Source organism: Populus nigra, chromosome 3, assembly GCF_951802175.1.
Source record: "Populus nigra chromosome 3, ddPopNigr1.1, whole genome shotgun sequence".
In the NCBI taxonomy this organism is placed as follows: Eukaryota; Viridiplantae; Streptophyta; class Magnoliopsida; order Malpighiales; family Salicaceae; genus Populus; species Populus nigra.
The window spans coordinates 11,088,246-11,108,842 of NC_084854.1; the positions used below are offsets into that span (position 1 = coordinate 11,088,246).

General features: G+C 33.5%; 1 protein-coding gene and 1 pseudogene across 2 annotated transcripts; both read right to left on the reverse strand.

Annotated features, from left to right (window-relative positions):
• Positions 1–216: 216 nt before the first annotated feature.
• On the reverse strand, positions 217–9,834 carry LOC133688669 (golgin candidate 1-like; annotated as a pseudogene).
• Positions 9,835–16,438: 6,604 nt separating this feature from the next.
• LOC133689049 (pentatricopeptide repeat-containing protein At1g77170, mitochondrial) lies at positions 16,439–19,584 on the reverse strand. 2 transcript variants are annotated; one of them, XM_062108759.1, is made up of 2 exons: positions 18,134–19,584; positions 16,439–17,682 (listed from the first exon to the last, which is right to left on the reverse strand). In XM_062108759.1, exon 1 carries the CDS (start codon positions 19,558–19,560, stop codon positions 18,139–18,141), a length of 1,422 nt encoding a protein of 473 aa, XP_061964743.1. In that variant the 5' UTR covers positions 19,561–19,584; the 3' UTR covers positions 16,439–17,682; positions 18,134–18,138. The 2 variants fall into 2 exon arrangements, with proteins under 2 accessions (XP_061964743.1, XP_061964745.1); XM_062108761.1 differs by having other exon boundaries at positions 16,439–17,774.
• Between the last annotated feature and the right edge of the window lie 1,013 nt (positions 19,585–20,597).

Consider the following 20,597-nt stretch of genomic DNA (forward strand, 5'->3'; position numbering starts at 1 on the left):
GGTGACAATTTCGTTGCATCACTTCTAGGGCATTATTATTTTAACAGTTGTAACAATTCAAAATGTTGCCCATATCTATAGTGGTAAATTTAGCAGTGATGTCAATTTTATCATTCACAAATCCTATAATTTAAGATGTTTTACAGTTAAGCTCAAGCTTGATACAAAACAGATATTATAGAATATACACCTTAAAGATAGGTTCTAATTCTTTTATGTGAGACAAAAGATTTGTTTACTACTTGATATGTATAAAAGGTCTCTTGTTGTTTTAGTATTCACCCTCATGAAAGCAATACGAGGGTTTAGTAGGCAAATGAATGAAACGTGTACACAAGACAGAGTATCTTAATAATATAAAACTATTCACACAATCAAATATCCACACCTGAAGGCGATGCAACAAATACATCAAGAAAAGATGCACAAATACCTGAAAATGATTTTCATAGTGAACAAAAAATCTTAGATTCTCCCACATAATTTGAATATTTAATTAAACATTTTATACACAAGATAAACTCTTCTTACCGGATAGAAAAGCAAACTAAGTCTAGCAGTTCGATACCGCCATAAAAATCTAGTGGCTCGAGCAGCCGCTCCTGAATCAATTAGTTTTGCTGCCTTTTGCAACTGCATGATCGGGTTGAGGCATGCCATCAAACCAACAGAGGTACTGAAAGTAGGTTTGTTAGGGCTCTAGGCGCGGGGACGCGCCAACGAAAGCACATTGCCTAGAATTCGGCAGCGATGGACAGCGGCAGCCTTGCATAGGCAGAAACGAATTCGGCAAGCAACGTGCAATGATCTATGCGAGTCTTTGAGCTACGACTTGGCATGGACGTGGGGACTTAGATACTGGACCTTCTAAGTCAGCAGCTGACGCAGCAGAACAGGCAGTTGGGACTGCCAAGTAGACAGCCAGGAAATGGGGGAAGTGGCAGCTTCATGGGAAGCAAAACGTGGGAGCATAACTAGGGTGTTCTCCATGCCACTAAGTCCTGGAAACATGGGATCATGGGTAAGAGGTAGTGCTCCACTATGTCCTGAAAACATGGGATCATGGGTTAGAGGAAGTGCTCCACTAGGTCCTGAAAATGGGGGATAATGGGGGGGAGCCTGCAGCTCATATCTGTCTATAAATAGGCTGCCAAGCCTCTGCTGTGTAGCATGCGATTTTGTGCATAGCACACATACTCTTGTTGTGTATTCCTTTGTTGATGAGATAAATAAAGGTTGAGAGGGATTCTTGTAATCTTGTTGTGCTTGCTTGTGTTTGCTCTTTGTTTACGACGATGCAACTGTGAGAACCTCCTTGGGTGAGCGAAACACATAGTCGTAGGAAAACACGAGCGAAAAGGGTGAGGCAAGGCTGAGTCTAGTCGGGACTAGACTGCCGCATTGGGTTGAATTTCGTTGCGGAAAATTTAACCCCGTGACAATCTTGCTAATACAACTGAGCATTGATATTGGAAGAATTTACTAAACTCATCCCAAGCCATTGTAGAGTTGGAACTGCATGAATCAACAAGCCCAACAGCACCTCTAAATTGTTTCTAGATCGAATCTTCTATCAATATTCATAATCACAAAAAATGGGGACAGGAATTTTTTAAAAGAACTTTCCATTATGTCAACGAATCACTAGTTCCATCACAGGCACTTTATTGCTTTCAAGCTGAGTCCTAAAATGAATTCAGGATGTCCTTCAACTCGATTAAATTTTTTTTTTTATCATATCTTCCACCCTGATACATTAAAACAGTCTGGAAGCTCATTCCTAGAAAGCGATAGATAAAAGGTCTCATTTTCTCATTAGACTGCTGTGAAATCTATCTTCCACCCTGATGTATCTAGTATACACTTGAAATCTAATCTTTAACGATTTGAAGAATCATTCTTTGTAATAATTATCCCTCGGGGTGTATTTCGTATGCTTAAAAGCAAAAGCAAAAGATAGATTTGAACTGGTTGTGAAATAAACATTGGGGGAGAGAGCCAAAAATGCCTCCTCTTTTCCTGTTTAGAAAAGCAAACTGCTATAAAGAAACACCTATTTCTAAAAAACTGGGCCAGAAGCTACTTAGCTTTTAAACACAGTAGGGCCAAACAGACCATAATTAAATGCGAGACCTTCAAACAAGGAGTCAATTTTGGTTGGCTAGTGAATTATATGGTGAGATAGTTTTGAAACTAATACAAAGGTGAGATCAATAGGATCTGAAACAAGAGGGCAATTGAAAGTTCGTACAGGCTACTTCGTACATCAATTCATTTTATCTGATAAAGACCTTTAGCTTGCTCATTTTTGAAGCTACTCTACTGCACTCGACAAAATAGAGCACTGGCATCGTTGAGCAAACCTTTGAGTAGCATCCACCAAATGACCAAATATTGTTATTTAACATGCACATAGTTTTTTTTTTCCCTGAGCGCATTCCTTATTAAATCAACCTAATGTGTCATCAACTATGCTTGGCCCATTTAGACTTTTAAAGAATTCTTCTAAAAAATTAACAGAGCTGCAGTAATTCCATCGCTGCAGCATCAAAAAGCTTCAGTGCAGTATTGAGATGGTCATTTATCAAATGTAACTGACACCCTATGACTGTAAAATGGAGCTTTTTCTACAAAAGAAAAGCTCAATTAAAGTCTAAGCTCATCAAAACAAAGTAACGTGATATATCTAAATGTGCTCGATTAAATGCCAAAAGGATTAGAAGAAGCATGCAATAATGTCTATTTAATCAGAAACCAAGTAGCATACTCTAGTTCCTTCATTTCAGTGTCTTCTTCCCAAGATGAAGATGTGTGGCGGGAAACTCTACTTCTTTCTGTCTCAACCTGTTCAATGTGCAAAACAAAGATTGCTGGAGCTGTAAGCTATAAGAAAAGTGACCTAAGAGTGTAAATAATTACTATTAATCGGCCAGCAGTAAGTACAAAAGACATACCTGTGCTTCTTGAAGACGTTTTACTTTCTTCTCCAACTGAAACTCTGCAGCTGCTTTTTCACTAGCCATGGCTTCTAACTGAGTTTGCTTGTAGTACTGAATCATAAATAGATACAGACACAGGAAACTACAGCATAAATATTAAATAGTAGTAAAATTGGGTAAAAGGATTATATGGCATCTGCATTACCAATAGGCCAGTTAGTTCACGGTAGCGCTTCTCTAGCTCCATATGTTCCTGTGAAAGGCAGCTATATAAGGTGATGCCTGAGTAAATGCCACACTGAAAAGTTATCATCCCTGGATTGATGATGCAAACCAATCCAAGGTCGCGGGATACACTTATGTCATAATAAACTAATCATTTGTCATGTAAGGATGAAGTGAAAAACTTGACACCATATGAGCTGTAAAATTTTCTTCAGACACAGAGAAACATTCCCACTTCATAAAACTTGAGATCGTGTTGCATACGATACCTGACGTGAATAATGCTCAGCATCCCTCTTCATGGCGGCCATTTCAACTCTCATTTTCTGCACTTCAGTCTGTTGCAAAACTGCTTAAATTACCCTGCAAGTTTTCAACATAGTATATGGTATAATAATAATAACTCATTCATCAAAATCTCCAGAGATCAGCATATAATCTCGACATCAATTTCTTATTAAATAAAGGCAGCAGTAATCAAATAAAACTTGCCTCAAAATAGGAGAGCTTGCTCTCTGCATCTCTCTGACCTTGGCGAGAACGTTCCACTTCTTCTTACCAGGCCAGGATCTTAACAGTTAAACAGGCGGTCATTAAATGGACAATGAGCTGGAAGACAAAGTGGTACACAAATTGCCACTGCTGTGTTAAAATGTTTCCCTTCAAGCAAGCAGAAGGATAAGAAATGCTTTATTTGTAGGACATACAACTCTTATAGGTAACAGCCGCCAACCACAGAAGTGTATATAGTGCATAAAAATTATGCAATTCAAGGATCAGTTGATATTGGTGGATTCTGGTTAATGGATTAATTAATTAATTAATTATACCATTTTTTTATATGACACATCGTTTAACATCTCTCCTCCCACCCTTTCACTATTCCAGAGTAAATACCCTCATAGATAATGATGTTATTGTCAGATAAAAGAAAAACCAAAAAGAAACCATGATGTCATTAGCTAGCATTTCAGGCAGAGTAGCACTGCAGACAACATAAAAAAGGAAATGAAGAAGAAAAGGATAGAATTTGACATAAGAGGGGTGTTCATGAATGAAAATAGAAAATTTTATAAAAGTTCATGGTAGTTTAATAGTTTAACCCTATGATACCAACGAACAACTATGGGATTAAAGAAACTACACTTTCTCTTACATACCTTAGCACATTATTGTGAATGATTGTATCAATATTCGACAGATTAATATTTTAGATATTTCATTCTTCCTTTCTACTAAAATTTTACTGATCCAAAATAAATTTTCATTACAAGTATGCCTATCACACAATGCATAAAGCATACCTAAAATAAACGAGATACAAAATGAACCATACAGCCTTGCAATGGTACCTGAATCATTTGATTTGCCTCTTCTGGGGATTTTTTTTGTCCACGCAGAGCAAGTGCTTCCATATCTTGCAGCTCTTGATTTAGAGATGCACATTCAACCTGAAGTGCTAAGTATTAGTGACTTTCGATTGCATTTTGAGAATAAATGAAAAAACAAAAAAAATCACCAAAAGAAAGTTAACATTGCTTCTCAGTACCTCGAGCAGTGCCACCTTCTGCTCAAGTTCTGCTGCCTTTTTTGTCCTCTCATCTGCAATTCTCTAAAAGGGAAGAAGCAATGACATTCAATAAAAAAATATTGATATTAACGTGAAAAAACAGGTTCACACCAATTTCACCATAACAACATTAAAAACATTAAGACATTGAATTCCTAGCCTATGAAATACCCATACTTATAGTGTTTGTGTTTTATTTTTTTTTACTGAATAACAGAATCCATTGTTATATTATTAGAGACATATTGAACCAACGACAGAAAATGAAGAGGCTCAAATTCATGAACACTGCAAGATACCACCAGCATCCAGCATGTCTTGAACGTGATGTGTTGTTCTTCATGATGTAATAATTTTAAACAGAAATAACAGATTACTTTTGCAGGAAATAACATACAGGGCATGCCCATACATTACCTGCATCCTAGCAAGGACAGTGGATGCCTCAACTGCTCTATGTTCCAGTTCTACTTCCCTTTCCATAGCTGCCTATTTTACCAAACAGAAGGTATCATAGTGCAAGCAAGGAACACATGACTGTTTAAATGGTAGAATTGGTCTTAGCACAAACCATTTTGGTCGCATAATGAGCTGTACGTTCTTCTTCCGCTCTGTTGTTCTGCAGAGGCCAGCTCCTCTCTAATGGCCTAATAAAGAAGCATGTCAATGATCCAGAATCTCATGATAAAATAACATTTGCATAATATAATAAGAACACTAAATAAGAAAAGATGGAAACAAGGAAGAGCTAACCAGTTTACCTGCACCATCCTTGTCTCTGTCAATTCCCTGTTTCTCATGATCGGTTCAATGCTTGCCTGTAACAAGGCATCAAAATGTGTATGATCTATGAAACAATCATGCACAGTGCTATGATATTAGTAGCAAGTTACGCAACGGTGAATGAGGGAGATTTTTGTTGCCATTGAAGGGGAAGGGTGAGGTATCAAGGCTGGGAATTCAAATGAGATAGGTGTCAAAGGTCAGATTGGAACAGGTCTGTTTACTTTGAAATAAATGACCCATACAAATCCCACAGCCTGTAGGGTGGGGCTGGGTCAAGTCTGTTCAAATTTGAAAGGATTTATATACACCTTCTGCATATTGAGTTGGTTAGGTGGGCCATGCAATTTGAAAAATAGAACAAGCCAAAAAATAAAAAAAGAGAGAATTATTAAATGACACTGCACTTGTTAAGCAAGGGTCAGTTCATTATCTATAAAGAATGTTTTTATAATTCTAAACTCACTAACTGCCTAACACAATCCCCTCCTAAGCAAATGAGCAGATTGAGACAGGTAAGCAGGCTAGGCACACTGGCCAGGTTGATGAACACCCCAAGAGGTACTAATCTTACCAATTACAGCAACTACAGAATACAGAGAATCAGGCGATGAAGGAAAGAAATGCAAGAGAAACAATTGAATATTTAATTTATTTGATCAATCAATAATAATACATATATTAAGTCTAGCAAATGTGTTTCATATAGCCACCACAAGTCCACCAGAGGAAAAAAAACTATTCTACTTTCACATTCTCCTTAATATTGCAAGACATTCAATCATCCAGATAAACCTCAAGGCCCCAAATTCCATTTACTAAGATTAAATCCTAGAACTCTAAGATTGATTAAAAGCCATCACATGCTAGGTGCATGCTGATGATAGCTCTGATACTTGCAAGGGAACTACAGTAAAATATGAAAAGTTCTTCCTTGGATGTGTATAATTTTAAAAAAAGCATGCCGCTCAAATAATAGGGATGGACAAAAGAATCAAGCAAACAAATATATGCATATCATTCCAACTCTTTGCTTCCTAAATGTCGAAGCTTTCCTTGGACTATGTTCAATGGTAGATGTAGAGGTTGAGCTGCTCTTCTCTTTTTCTTAATCCTACTTCATATGTCTGTCAACACAACATCTGCCCAGCCCCTAATTCAATCAATATATATGCTGAAAACAAAATTTTGGACAAATAAACAGACCTCTCCTTTCTTGGCTTGCCAACCAGTAATCACTCTGCACATGCCACATTCATTCGAGTAGGATGTAAATGCGTGATAGAAATAACTAATCCTTGCAGAGGAAATATTTCTTAGTCGGATGGGGATGGTTGGAGCTTTAAAATTGATTGGAGATGCCACATTCATTCACTTGAAAAAAACATCTTAATTAACTTTTATATGTGAAAGAAGATGACAAACATTCACTTGAAAAAAACATCTTAATTAACTTTTTTTTTTTCCTTAATTAACTTTTATATGTGAAAGAAGATGACAAACAGGGATGGAACAACCTATCATTCTAATTCTTTATTAAAATCAAGTGACACGTAATCCATTTAAACCCTAGAAATTATAGTTTTAATTGGAATTTTGAGAAATTGCAATTTAATCCTTGTATTTCTAATTTCAGTATATAAGAACTTATCAATTTTTACAATTGCACCCCTGGAAACCTTGATTTAAATCATTTCATTTGAGTGCCTTTTACAAATTAGTTCTTGGTTTCCATATTATGCAATTTGACCTCTATCAACTATCAAACTTTTAATTTCTAACAAATTAGCCCTTGATTTGATTAATTTCAATCCTTCAACTAACGCGTCTTTTGCATTTTGGTTATTGGTTTTTAAATTCTTCAATTTGACCCCTAATTAGCTTTTAATTTTTAAATTTCTTTCAATTGAATCCTTGATTGTACCAATTTAGCCTGTTAAATTTCAAATGTGTCCCTAATCTTCCAATCATTCTGAATTGATTTGAATTAGGTCTTTCTAACTGAATTTTCCTTCAATTAAATCCTTGCTAAATCCATAATTTTATTAGACGTTGAATTAAGTTATTAAATTTAATTTATTCTTCTGATTTTTGCCCATTTAACTTTTAAACTTGACTTTTCTTCAAGTTAGTCCTTAAATAAGTTAATTAAACATGTTAAAGTTTAATTAATTCCTTAAACCTGATTAATTCTTTTAATTTTAGTCAAGTTTGGATTTTAACCTCAATTTTCATTCTATTAAGTCTTTCTTCATCCAATTTTGTCAAAATATCCTAATCTAACTATTCTTCTGGCATTTTGGTATGTTGCAACTCAAAGGCTTATCTCCTCATGTTTCGAAAATATTTTTGGATTTTAAATTTTTTATTTTTTTTGAATTTTTGAATAAAAAAAGTTTTTTTTATAAAACAATTTTGGTGGATCCAAAATGGTGTTGGGAGCGTCGACTTTTAGTGAAAAATATCTATGATTTTTCATGAATGGCCTATGCTCAGGTGACTTGCTTGTGGTTCGTGATTGGATAACCTATTCTTGGTCTCTGTTCGAGTGACCTGTCTATAATTTGTGATCGAGTAACATGCTCGTTGTGTGAAAAATATCTAGAATTTTTCATGAATGATGGTGTATAATCAGCATCTCAAGATGTTAATTATGCGGGTCAGTTCAGTGTACATGTCTTATGACAATCACCTACATATTAGTTCATGTATCCCTTATACTTCAACTTATGAGAACAATTATTTCATTTCATAAAAAAAAAACATAATATATATCAATCTCTATGGTTTTAATAAATGTCTAGTATTTAAAAGAGTATTGACCTGAAACATTTTAAGAACAATGTTTTGATGTAATAAGAATTTTATAATTATAACAACTTTATAATTTCCTTTACAAAACATTTTTATCCCATGAACTTTATCTTTACTCTAAATTCATAAATCAAATATTAGATTCATTAATATAATATTATATGAATATTAAAGATAAATAACACTTTATTAATAATAAATAAGTATTTATATGAATATAATAATATCACATGTTAAAGATAAATAAATCTTTATTGATTACATGAGATATTAAACTACCAATATGATCGCATCGAAGGCATCCCTGGACAGCCTGTTTGTGTGCATTACTGCTTTGCCTTTAAAACTCCAGTTGATGATGATGGCAATGTAAACTGGGTTAAGGAGAAACTACTAACCATTGATTCAAGCAAAATGGCATTCAGCCATACCATCATAGATGGAAAAGTTGGGTTCAACTCATATGGGTCACCAATAAAAGTGTTACCGAAGGAACATGGTTGCAAAACCGAATGGAATTATAACTTAGTGCCAACTAAAGGCTGGAAGGTAGAGGATTTGGATTTCTTTATCAGCTCAAGTTTACAGGGGATGGGAAAGAGAATCACTGAAGCTCTCCAAGCTTAAGTTGCTGTCTTCATTCTTTATCTGGTATTCACACTGTTCTTATTGTTGTTGTCAATGTTGAAGCAGTTGTCATTTGCCAATTATGGCTGCAATATTTGCAGCTTCCGTAGATGTTATTCCTACAGCTGGTGTTGTTGGTGCTCATGAAGTAATGAAATTTGTAAGTGGATGCAGCAACCACTTCGGTTCCTAAATTTATCCGGACCAATGCTTGCATCATTGTGTTACAAATTGCAGCAGGTGGCCCGTTGTCTCTACATCAGGTGCGTATATATATACCTTGTATCTCTGTGAAATGAATTCCTTCCATGTTTCTGTATGCTATTTTATTTCCAGTCTGCTGGCTTCATGGCAAGGAAGAGGGTAGGTTTTTTTTTCTTGTGAAAAAGGAGGTCAACATATATTGATAAGAAAGAGGAAAGAATTGTATTTCTTAAATGAAACTTCACCATTTGAACTTCTTTCTGCTTGAAAAACCACATTTCTCGTAAAATGCTTTTTTATCGAGCCTGCATTCAAGAATCACCTTATAAAAACCCATTGAATAAGCATGATCTGTAAGAAACTCAATAACTTTCTTTCCTAATTGCATCCCTCAAGCAGCAGAATCAACCACAACATCTTCAATGTGTCCAACTTTACCACAATTTTTTCAATAAAGACACTCCCAGACGCAATAATCTTCCCAGAACGATCATCTTCGATTACACAAATAAGATGGTCATCACCATATGAGCTAATCTCTTGAAAAAGTTCTTCAAACTCCTTGTCCGAGACAGGATCACAAACACTTAATTGTTGCAATAGCTCTACGAAACCTTTGCTTTTATCTAGTATCTCCAGTTTCCAAACTCTATACTTTTTCTCAGCATCCATCGAGCTGCTTGCAACTCTTGTTCAATGATGTTTCAGTTCTCTGCAGAAGGAAACAGCATTAGACCAGCTGACACTAAAGAGCATGAGGAAATCAGAACTCCTAACTTATACATGCCATTAATTAGAGATGCAAAGAAACAAAGCCGTGTTTTTTTACAAACTATCCTTTAAGTTTCCAAGCACAGAAAACTAAATATACTCTCTCAGATTACTAAAGTATTATATAACTTTCTAATCAAATGCATTGCATAATCCAGCACCTCAAATATAACACTGAAAAAGAATGCCATACCTACAACATTAAGAATTATACTTGCTTGTTTATGGAGCTCAAATGAAGGTCATAATAAAAACAAATTTAATAAAAAAATACTCACAGATTAGAATCGTGCTACTTGCTTACATTTTGGAGGATGTTCTAAGTCACAGATATGAAAAACTCAATAGCATCCAAAAAAACCACAACCTATCACAGTTGTGATATTTGACTTCTTTGCAAGTGCAATGCAGTATCAATTCAACAGTCCGAAAGTCACATTTTTTGGCAAATCATTCATTTTTGCTCTAATTTTTATATAAGAACATCAAGTTGCTACTACCAATCACAACAAAAGACAGCTAATGAACAAGCAATGCTGACCTAAGCTACTTCCAAACATTGGTTTCATGGTAAGACTTCGTACAGATCTAGGCAATGCAATTCTATTCTACATAATTTTTTTTTTTTGGGTTTAGCTCAAATCCATTCTTCAATTCACTAAATTACCCTTGTATTATTATTAAGAAAATTTGATAGCACCCAAAAAAAAAAAACGAGAACAGAAGATCTAAACAAACAAATTTAAATTATGCATTTCGAAGACAGAAATCCTAATCCTTTTGAAAGTAGACCAAACTGGAAATTCTGAATTTGCCAGTCTAAATAACACCCACCCACAAGATACCAACTATATACCAGCAAGAAAATGATATTAAAGCCAAAAAAATTAATGAATCCGTTGAAGATTGGCATACAGTTGAAGCTTGTCATAGTGCAGCCCAACTCTTTCATGAATATAGGTGTGTTTGGAAACGCTGTATAAATTGCATTTTAAAAAATTTTGAAATTTTTTTATATTTTTATATTGTTTTGATATTAAAATAATTTTAAAAAAATAAAAAAATTTATTTTAATATAATTCTAAATAAAAAAAATATTTTAAACTGCTATCACCATGCTGCTGCAATCCGCCATAGATTGTTATGTTTTTCGAAGTTAGGCCTGTTATTTTTCCCATCTTTGATAATAGAAACTTGAAACCTGAGAGCATTGTATATAATTTTTTCCTTTCATGAATATATAAACGACTACAAATAGTTAAGTACATTTACTTATTATTAGCTTCTTCTTTTAATGATATCACGAGGCCACCTTCTAACTATCTTTGTACTTAATTTTCTGATAGTTAAAATATACATTTGAAATACCTCTAATGATTTAAGCTTTTTTAAAAAATATTTTTGAAGTCAAAAATATTTTTTTTCATATTTTTTTATTAGAAATAAAGGTTTTTAAATAAAAAATTATCATAATACAAAAAGAAAATTTCAATTAAAAAACAAAAACTCATGTCTCAATAACTTTCATGAAAAATAAAAGAATAATTATTTTGACAAAGATATATAAGAACTTATAATAACAAATATATATCATTCTCATTAAATATTCATAAGAATATATTATAAAAATATTATTCATATTAAGTTCATGTATGTATATAATTTAAAATTATGGCATAATCAAATAAATTTTTAAATATTTTTTTAATAGTTTTGTTTAAAGAGAATTTTATTTTGAAATTTAAAAAATAATTATTTTTTTTAAAAAAATAATAAATAAATAGAATCAAGCTCATGCGCATCTGGACTTCATAGGACTCCAAAGATCACGCACTTGGTTTTATTTAGAAAAAATGAGTTGATGACACACCATTTACTTAATTTTCTTTTAAATAAAATAGCTAACACATCATCATTTTAGGAAGACAACACATTGCTTTAGGGAATATTTTTGTAGTCCTCTTCTATAATTGAAAAATGAGAATATGAGTTTATAATTTTTCAAAATCTAAATTTTAACTTGTTTTCACCTAAAAATATCTTAGAAATCTCAATAAATTTATTTTCAACCACCAAAACATCATCTAATTAATCCAAAAATATCAAATAAAAAAATTACAAGTTCCAATCTATTTTTTTCTCAACATCGTTAAAAGGAAAAACTCACCTCTATTAAACTATCTGCTCTCCAAAATTAATCTATTGATATCAAGTTTAGCCATTCGTGACTAAAATGTGATTGGCCAGAACATTTCTCTCTCTTCTCAAAATTTAGGGATTGGAACATGAGAAACAAAGTTTGAGATCTGAAACATAAAATCCTAAAACTACAAAAACCAAACATTTAAAAATATAAAATTTCAAGGAGCACATTGAAGTTCTAAGAAACAATGTGGATACCACTGTAAAAAATAGTGCAATCCATATTTGTTTGTCTTGGTGTAAAATAACAAAGTTAAAGTAAAACACCAAGATCTTTTAGTATATAACTAGACATGTGACTCATATTACACCGAGGGCAGGGTCAAATATTTCCTCAAGTAAAAACAAGGGTGTTCAAGCCACACCAGTGTTTTTAAATACGTAAGAAAAATTTAAGACTCAAGTCATTAACTTGATTGAGTTTAATAAACTTAGTTAATTTAATAATATGATTAACAAAAATTCATTGACTTGATTGAGTTCAATAAACTTGGTTAATTTAATAATATGATTAACAAAAGTCATCGATAGTAAATAAAGCGAATACAAATTCTTTAGTAATAATTAACTATAAAAAATGAGTTGTCAATATCATATTCGGGAGAAGAATAAAGAAAAGCCCATTAGAGACTCATCATCGATCCATTATGGACATCTCCCACCACAAGAAAAAGCTCATTGTGAAGGTTTTAACACTACTATAAAAGGTTGCACGATGGCATCTAAAGAGGTTGCATATGCCGTGAAAGCTACAACCCAGAAAGCAAACCAAATAAAATATATAAAATGAACATCTCATACTTATATTTAATCAACTAATTTAACTTAATTAAAAAACAAAATTTATTTTAAAAAAGTTAAATTTAAAAAATAACGATAAATAAAAAGATTTGAGATAACTCGATTTATTTTTAAAATTAATGAAAAATCCTATAAAAAGAAAATTAAAAAAATAACGAAGCTCAATCTCTAATTAAATAAAATGTTGAAGGATAAATTTGAGAAAACATGAGTTTAAAAAAAGAGAGAAAAAAAACCAAGCAAACTCAGGGAAATCTTCTAAACTTAAGTTAATCTTCCAAACTCGCAACTTGTGAAATCCTAAACTTGAGGTTAGTTAAGAAGCTCAATCCCCAACCAATTACTGTTGAATGATGAAATAAAAAAATATATCAATTTAAAAAAGTGGTCATTTCTTTTAAATTTTACAAAAAAATACTAGATTTTTTAAAGAACTCATGAAACTAGGAGTTGTTCAGAGCAAAAATAAATACAATCATAAGAATCAAAGGAATCTTTATGTAGAGAACTATTCAAGTAGTGTTTTTTTTATTATATAAAATATTGAATATTTCAAGAGATCACATTTACTATTTAATCGAGTATACCATATGTATTTCACTAAGAGATATTCAAAGTCATGAGCTTCCTATCTGATGTAATGATCCATCAAATCATTATCTCTCTACGAATATTCAAGTCTTTATATACTTGTTAGAAAGTTTTCATTTATTTGAAAAATTATTAGAAAATTTATTTTAAAGACATGATTAATGAGAACATTTGAGGCCAAATTAAAAATAAAGTTCACTCACATTTAAAATTAAAACGTTATTGGAACTTATTCTTTAATAAAAGTTCTTTAACACGGAACATTAACATAATTAAAAGAAATTATAGGTGAATGACAAATTGATTTCAAAGAACTCTTAGTTGACATGTTTTTGTGAAACTCAAAACTCTCTATCTCACATTAAGAAAATAAGAAATTTTCTTGTGGTTTATATAATGAAAAGTTGAAAAGTTGAGTTTTAAGCAAAGTGGCTTTAGACTTAAGCTATATACGCGCACCAGCTTGGCTCGACTTAGGCTTTGGGCTCTATGTCCAAAGTTCTAGACTTGGGTTTAGGTTTATATTTGCTTTTTTGGCTTATTTTGTACTTAGTTTGAGTTAATTATAAAACAATTATTCAAACCATAAAAAAATATTTTTTTTACTAGTCCATTAGTTTGTCCAACACATAAATAAAAAGTTTGAATAGTATTTGTTTTTAACCTAAACATATTTTTTTTAATGAAAAAGATGTTGGATTTTAAAGTAAAAAAAAATGTCAAATTAACCTTTTTTTATGGTACGTAATTAAAGCTAATAAATTACAATTTTGATTCTAAAATTCATTACAAAATAGGGTTGAAGAAAAAGTGTTTTACATAGATTTGGAGACTTTTCTTCACCTTAATTTTCAACGTACCTTCTTTAGTTTTTAGCTTTGTCTTTCTTTTACTATAGAGTTTAGATTTTATTATTGTAGAGAGATACTTGTGTAATATTTTATATGAATTTAAGAACCTTATATAATAATATATATAACTGGACAAGATGATGTTGGAATATTGAGATGTTGATTATACATCATGTTTGTATCAAGAAATGATCAATAAAATTTTAAGGATAAATAATTGACTTTTAATAACAACAAATTGTCATTTGAATGCAATTCTATGTTTTTCAATAGATAAGTATGTTACATATACATTATTTTTAGTTTAATTGTAATAATTTTTTTTTATATTCGATGACATGCCAGATCTTTGATAATTTAAATATAATTTTAAATATTCAGTTTTATGATTAAAACTAATACTAGATTTTTGTTTCAAATTCTATTACAAGTTTATGTTCTTTACCTTGTTTTATAAATGCTTGTGATCACTAGTCTAGTTTTTTTTTAATTAGCATAATTAATTAAAAGTATTGGTTGATAACACAATAGAAACTTTTTTTTTGGCAAAATAACACAATTTATACATATCACGATTGAGAAACACGAATTATATAACTTGTTGCTATTCAGAATAGCGACATCTTTTTTAAAAAATATTAAATGGGTAGGAGAGAGAAGGGATGAGAGAAAAAAAAAGACAAGAAATAAAGAGATCCAGAAAACACCTTAAAGGTTCGATTATGACATCACATGTACCATCATAAATATGTCAACGAGATGAATCTAATGATACCAAAAAAGGTCACCAATAATAAATGAAATGGGTCACACTTGCCTCTAAAGATCACCTTCCACCTTTGGACGATAAGTATGACTCACTCGGGTTACTGTTGGTGATCTTTTTTTGTGTTATTCAATTCGTTTAATTAAGATTTTTTGATGATATAAGTGATCTCGTTATCAAAACTTCAGTATGTTTCTTAGAGTCTTTTTATTTTTATTTTTCTCTCTCCTCTTTCATACTTGTTTACTATTTTTTAAACGATATTGTTATTTTAAATGATGACAAACTATAAAAATTAAGTTTTCTAATTGCAACATGTATATTTTATACTATTTTCCTCTTTTTTTTTTGCTAATATTTTTTTAATCATGTTAAAAAATATTTTAATATACTTTTAAATAAAAAATTCTTTAAAAAATAATCATTACTACATTACCAACACACTTCAAGCATGCTAGAGATGAAGAAATAAAAAAGAGCAGCAGAAACTCCATGCTAGCGGTGAAGAAACATGATAGTTTCTTTCCATATGCACAATTAAGAATCCAAGTTATGGCCTGACTAAAACCACTAAAAACAAGATTAGATCACGTAGAAACCGCCATAACGAATGAATTTGAGGCATTGATCCAGTTGAAATCAACTTGTGAAAAAGTGCATGCTGCTGAGGTTCCCACATGGAGAGTGTTTGACTAATGCGATGAATTTCTAAATAAAACATGATATGATAATTTTCGTAGCGCATCGTTTTGCTACTATATCTATAATTTCAGGTTCAACACCCACTTTCAAAAAGCAAAAGATACAAGTGAGATAATCCAATCACCTTTATTAAGATGAAAAAATAACCATGCTGGTTAATCAGCAAGTTCGATACATATACAAAAAGTAATGAAAATAAAAGGGAACAGACTCCCAATTAAAACCAAACTGAATAGAGCCTGGTTATACATACAGAGGCCAACTATCCGGGAAGCAGAGAATGAGAAGCATATATATGATATTCAATAAACGCAAAGAGGGAACATGCTCCCAGCAAAAGATTAGCCATGCAAGGCCAAAACATTCCATAGTGAGCAAAGGTTAATGAAGAAACCAAACAAGTTTTGCCGATGTCAAAATTAACCCAACCGCCAGCAAGGTAGACAAAAGCAAGGCTAAAACAAAGAGCAGCAAGTAGCACAAAGAATAACGGCAGATGGAGCACAGCACCAACAGGCCTTCAGCAGCCACTGACTTTACACAAGGAGCAGCTTGGAAACCACCAAATCAGCTAGGCCAGATGCCCGGGGGGGGGGGGGGGGGGTGGAATCCTGACTCCAAAGCAGCTAACGGGCAAGGGCTGAGCTATCCAAGGCTGACAAAGCCCAGTAACTACACCACACCATGCATGAGGAGCAGCATATCCGCATGATCAGGACAGAAGACACAGCAGAGAGGATGTGCCACTAATAAAGACAACAGCAAAACAGCTACAAGGGGCATCTAGAGGGCATCCAAACCGGCAAGAGTCAAGGATCCCAAGATAGCTGGCAATACCGAGAGGAGGCAGGACAATATGAAAGTAGCATATTTTCAAACCAAACAGCAAGAAAGAAAGACAGCAACAGACACCATGGCCAAAGGGAAAGAAAGACAGCAGATTCTCTCTCTAGCCGTGACTTAGCAAAGCTGTGCACCAGAGAATGTAGCAGCAGCCCCCGTGAACAAGGAAAGATCAAGATGCAGCAGAGCAGATCACCAGTGCAATAATCTTCCATTAGCAGATAGCCAATTAAAACCAGGGAGGCAGAACCACCAGTTACGATAGCAAAACACTGGAGATAGAGGACATGCCAGTAACATTGCCACATATCCCGCCAGATCACCAGTAAATCAGAGAAGCAAATCAGCTGACTGAGAGCTCTTTCTAGGAAAAAATTCGCCAGAAGCTTTCATAGAAACTTGAGCAACAGAGGAAACCTTGTTACAGCAGTGACCAAGCACACAGCTCTGGACCATCCAAGGCAACAACAGGATGAGAAGACTTAAGACTCCAGACATCACAGAGAACAGACACAATTCATCCTACATCGAGAGAGAAGTGATTTTGTTCATAAAAGTGAACAATCATGTAGAATATTACTTGGAATTTGTGGAAAATAACATCCACCGGATGTCAAGTATTGTCAAAGATCCTCTTGTTCCTCTCCTCCCAAATCAAATAGACGACAATACCCAGAGATACTCTTCTCATTCTAGCTTCAAGGACCTTTTTTCTTGAGATTAATCCCTTAAGGGCACTGTTCAGAGTGGACATACTCCTTGTTATTCTTAGCCAAGTCTTTATTCCCATAACAGAGAGGTCTCATGACAAGCAAAGAATAAGTGGTTGTGAGTCTCCTCCCCCTGCCTACAAAACACACACAGAACATCTGGTGGAATAATTCGGAGTCTATCTCTAGTTTTCAGAGAGGTATATTAGCTTCTTGATTCAAGGGAAGATGGTCCTTCTTATTAATTGCCCCCTCCATCATCTCCAGAGATATGCTTATTTATCTGTTTTGAATTCAAGAAACAAGAAGTCGATTTTCAAACTTGAAAAACTTGTACATGACGATAACACTTTCACAGACGACCTGCCAAAAATTCTGCAGGATAGAATAGACATGTATCATTGTAAAACTTTTTTATATATATGAAGCAAGTACACAAATTTGTTTATTAGATCATATTGAACACGTTACAAGATCATTGTCTGGGTTAGCCCAGTTAATGTTTAATCCTTGACTCTCTTCCAACTGGATGATCTGGTCAGATTTTCAATCATTGGTCATGTTTGTATGATAAAGAAAGTAGGAACGAGTTTTTCAAAAGAACCACCACATTAAGAACACAACTGAGTCAGCTAACAACAAAACTGCGACCCTCCCTTCCCCCAGCCACACGAACACACAAAAAAGGACCAAACTGTTTCTTTTTTATTTTGTTTTACGAAAATGAGACTTACATCCTTCAATTCGAAGTTGTTGCCAAACTATAAGCAGGGATTTTAGCTAGCGTTCGCTGCTTCATGATCAATCTAACTCTCTCAACCTCTAGCCACAAGCCTCTGCTAGCATATATATTGGATAAAACCACATACACCCCATCATTCCAAGGTTCCAAGTCTAGTAAATGCTTTGCCACCCACTCTCCCATCTGCACATTTGAATATTTCTCACAGGCGCTCAACAAACACCCCCATATTACCACATTTGCCTTCATTGGCATCCCCTCAACAATCTCCCTAGCTTCTTTCAGCAACCCTGCTCGGCCAAGCAGATCCACCAGGCAACCATAATGCTGCAATTGGGGCATTATTCCATAATCATTCCTCATCATATCAAAATAATGTCTTCCCTCTTGCACCTGACCACCATGCCCACATGCACTTAGTACCCCAATAAAAGTCACATGGTTAGGCCTCACACCGGCATCTCTCATGCAACTAAAACATTCAATAGCTTCATTGGCTCGCCCATGCATCGCATAACCGACTATCATCGAAGTCCAAGATGACACGTTTCTTTGGTCCATCCTTGAAAATACCATATAAGCCAAGTCCATTCTACCACACTTCCCATACATGTCAATGAGTGAATTCAACATCAACATATCAGGTTTTACAAAACTTTTGGCCTGAAAAACATACTTGTGCAATTGAAGGGCCAAGTGCAAATCCCCTAATATCCCACAAGCTGAAGTCACACTAACCATGGTCACATCATCGGGCTTGAACCCGCAACTTCTCATCTCGATAAACATCTCGATTACTTCCTTTGCACGCCCACCTTGACAAAGACCTCCAATAATAGCATTCCAAGAACCCAACTTTCTCTCAAGATTTTCCTCAAACACTTTATATGCATCCCCAAAATCTCCAGATTTTGAGTACAAACTAATGAAACCACTCTCACAATATTCGTTCAACTCAAGGCCAAGCCTTATCGCAATGGAATGAAGCTGCCTACCAAGCTCCATAGAAAAACACTGGCATGCGGCTTTCAAGACAATAGGAAGCGTATAATTATCAGGGGAGATGCCAGCAAGGGACATGGATACATAGATTTGTAGCGCTTTGTTAGGAGCACCAAGTCTAGTATAACATCTTATTAAGTTGTTCCAATGAAATGGGGCAGTGCAAACGTCTAGAACGTGGGTGCGGATAACATGGGCATAAGTTTGGTTCAATTCTTGTAAACTGGTGCAGTTAGATAATTGGGTTGCTATAGTTTTAGATGGGTCTTGGTTTGAATGATGTGAAGATGGTGGTTGCTTTGTTGGAAACTGAGAGTCAAAATGCGTGGGTTTTGGAGCAAGACTGTAATGGAGATGTTTGAATGCATGGGGTTTACTAAGGCCGAGTAGGCGACGGTGAAAGAAGTTCATGCACATTTGTCAAGGAAGGACCAGGGAAGTGGGAAGAATAAATAAAATAAGGTTTGCATTTCCTTCCTTCTTTATAAACAAAATCAACATTTTTTTTATATTTTATTTTTAAAAAATAAACTAAATTATTATTCTGATCGTCGAATTAAATTTTTTTAAAAGAAAAAATATATATAGGTATTATTGATCTATTTTTTAATATAAAAATTTAAATTATATGAGGATTAACTTGATGTGACTTAATTAATTTGATAAATTTAAAAATAACATGAGCAACCGATAAAAATATAGTTCGACAAAAATAAAGATGATATTTATTTTTAAATATTAAAACAACAACATATTAAATTGACTTTGATCAACTTAGGTACCTGTCTTATCTAGGTTATGAGATCTCGATAACCTTATAGTAAGCAAATATTTTTTTTTAATTAAAAGCAATTCTTAATTAACTCAATGTTGAATGATGAAATTGAAAATAAAATTTAACTAAAAAGAATCAAGTCAACTTGGGTTAACCTATGAAACCTGGGTTATATAACCAAAATAACATTATAGAAAGCAAATCAAAACAAATTATGTAGCTCAATTATCAATCAACCTGATGTTGAAAGTTGAAATTAAAAATGAACATAAAAAATCACTCGAGTCAACCAATCAATGTTGAAGAATTAAAATAAAAAAAATAAAAATTTAACCTAAATTAACCAGGATTAACCTATCAAATCCGGATGAAAAGAATAAAATAATGATAGGTAACAATTAAAGCTATAAAAATAAGTTGATATTTTGGGTGAGATAGACACAATTTTGGAATATATTTTTTGTCCTTTTCTTATTCATTGAAAGAGTTTAAATACATGTAACCATTCTCCCTAGACTTATGACTAACGTGCATAACTGAAATTAAATGATGGAAGCAGAAATAACCAACTTTGGAGACAAACAGGACTCCACTAACAATAAGATCATGGAAGTAGAAATAACCAACTTTGCAGAAGACTCCACTAACAAATGCCAACTGGACTTCTTCTCTGAATGTT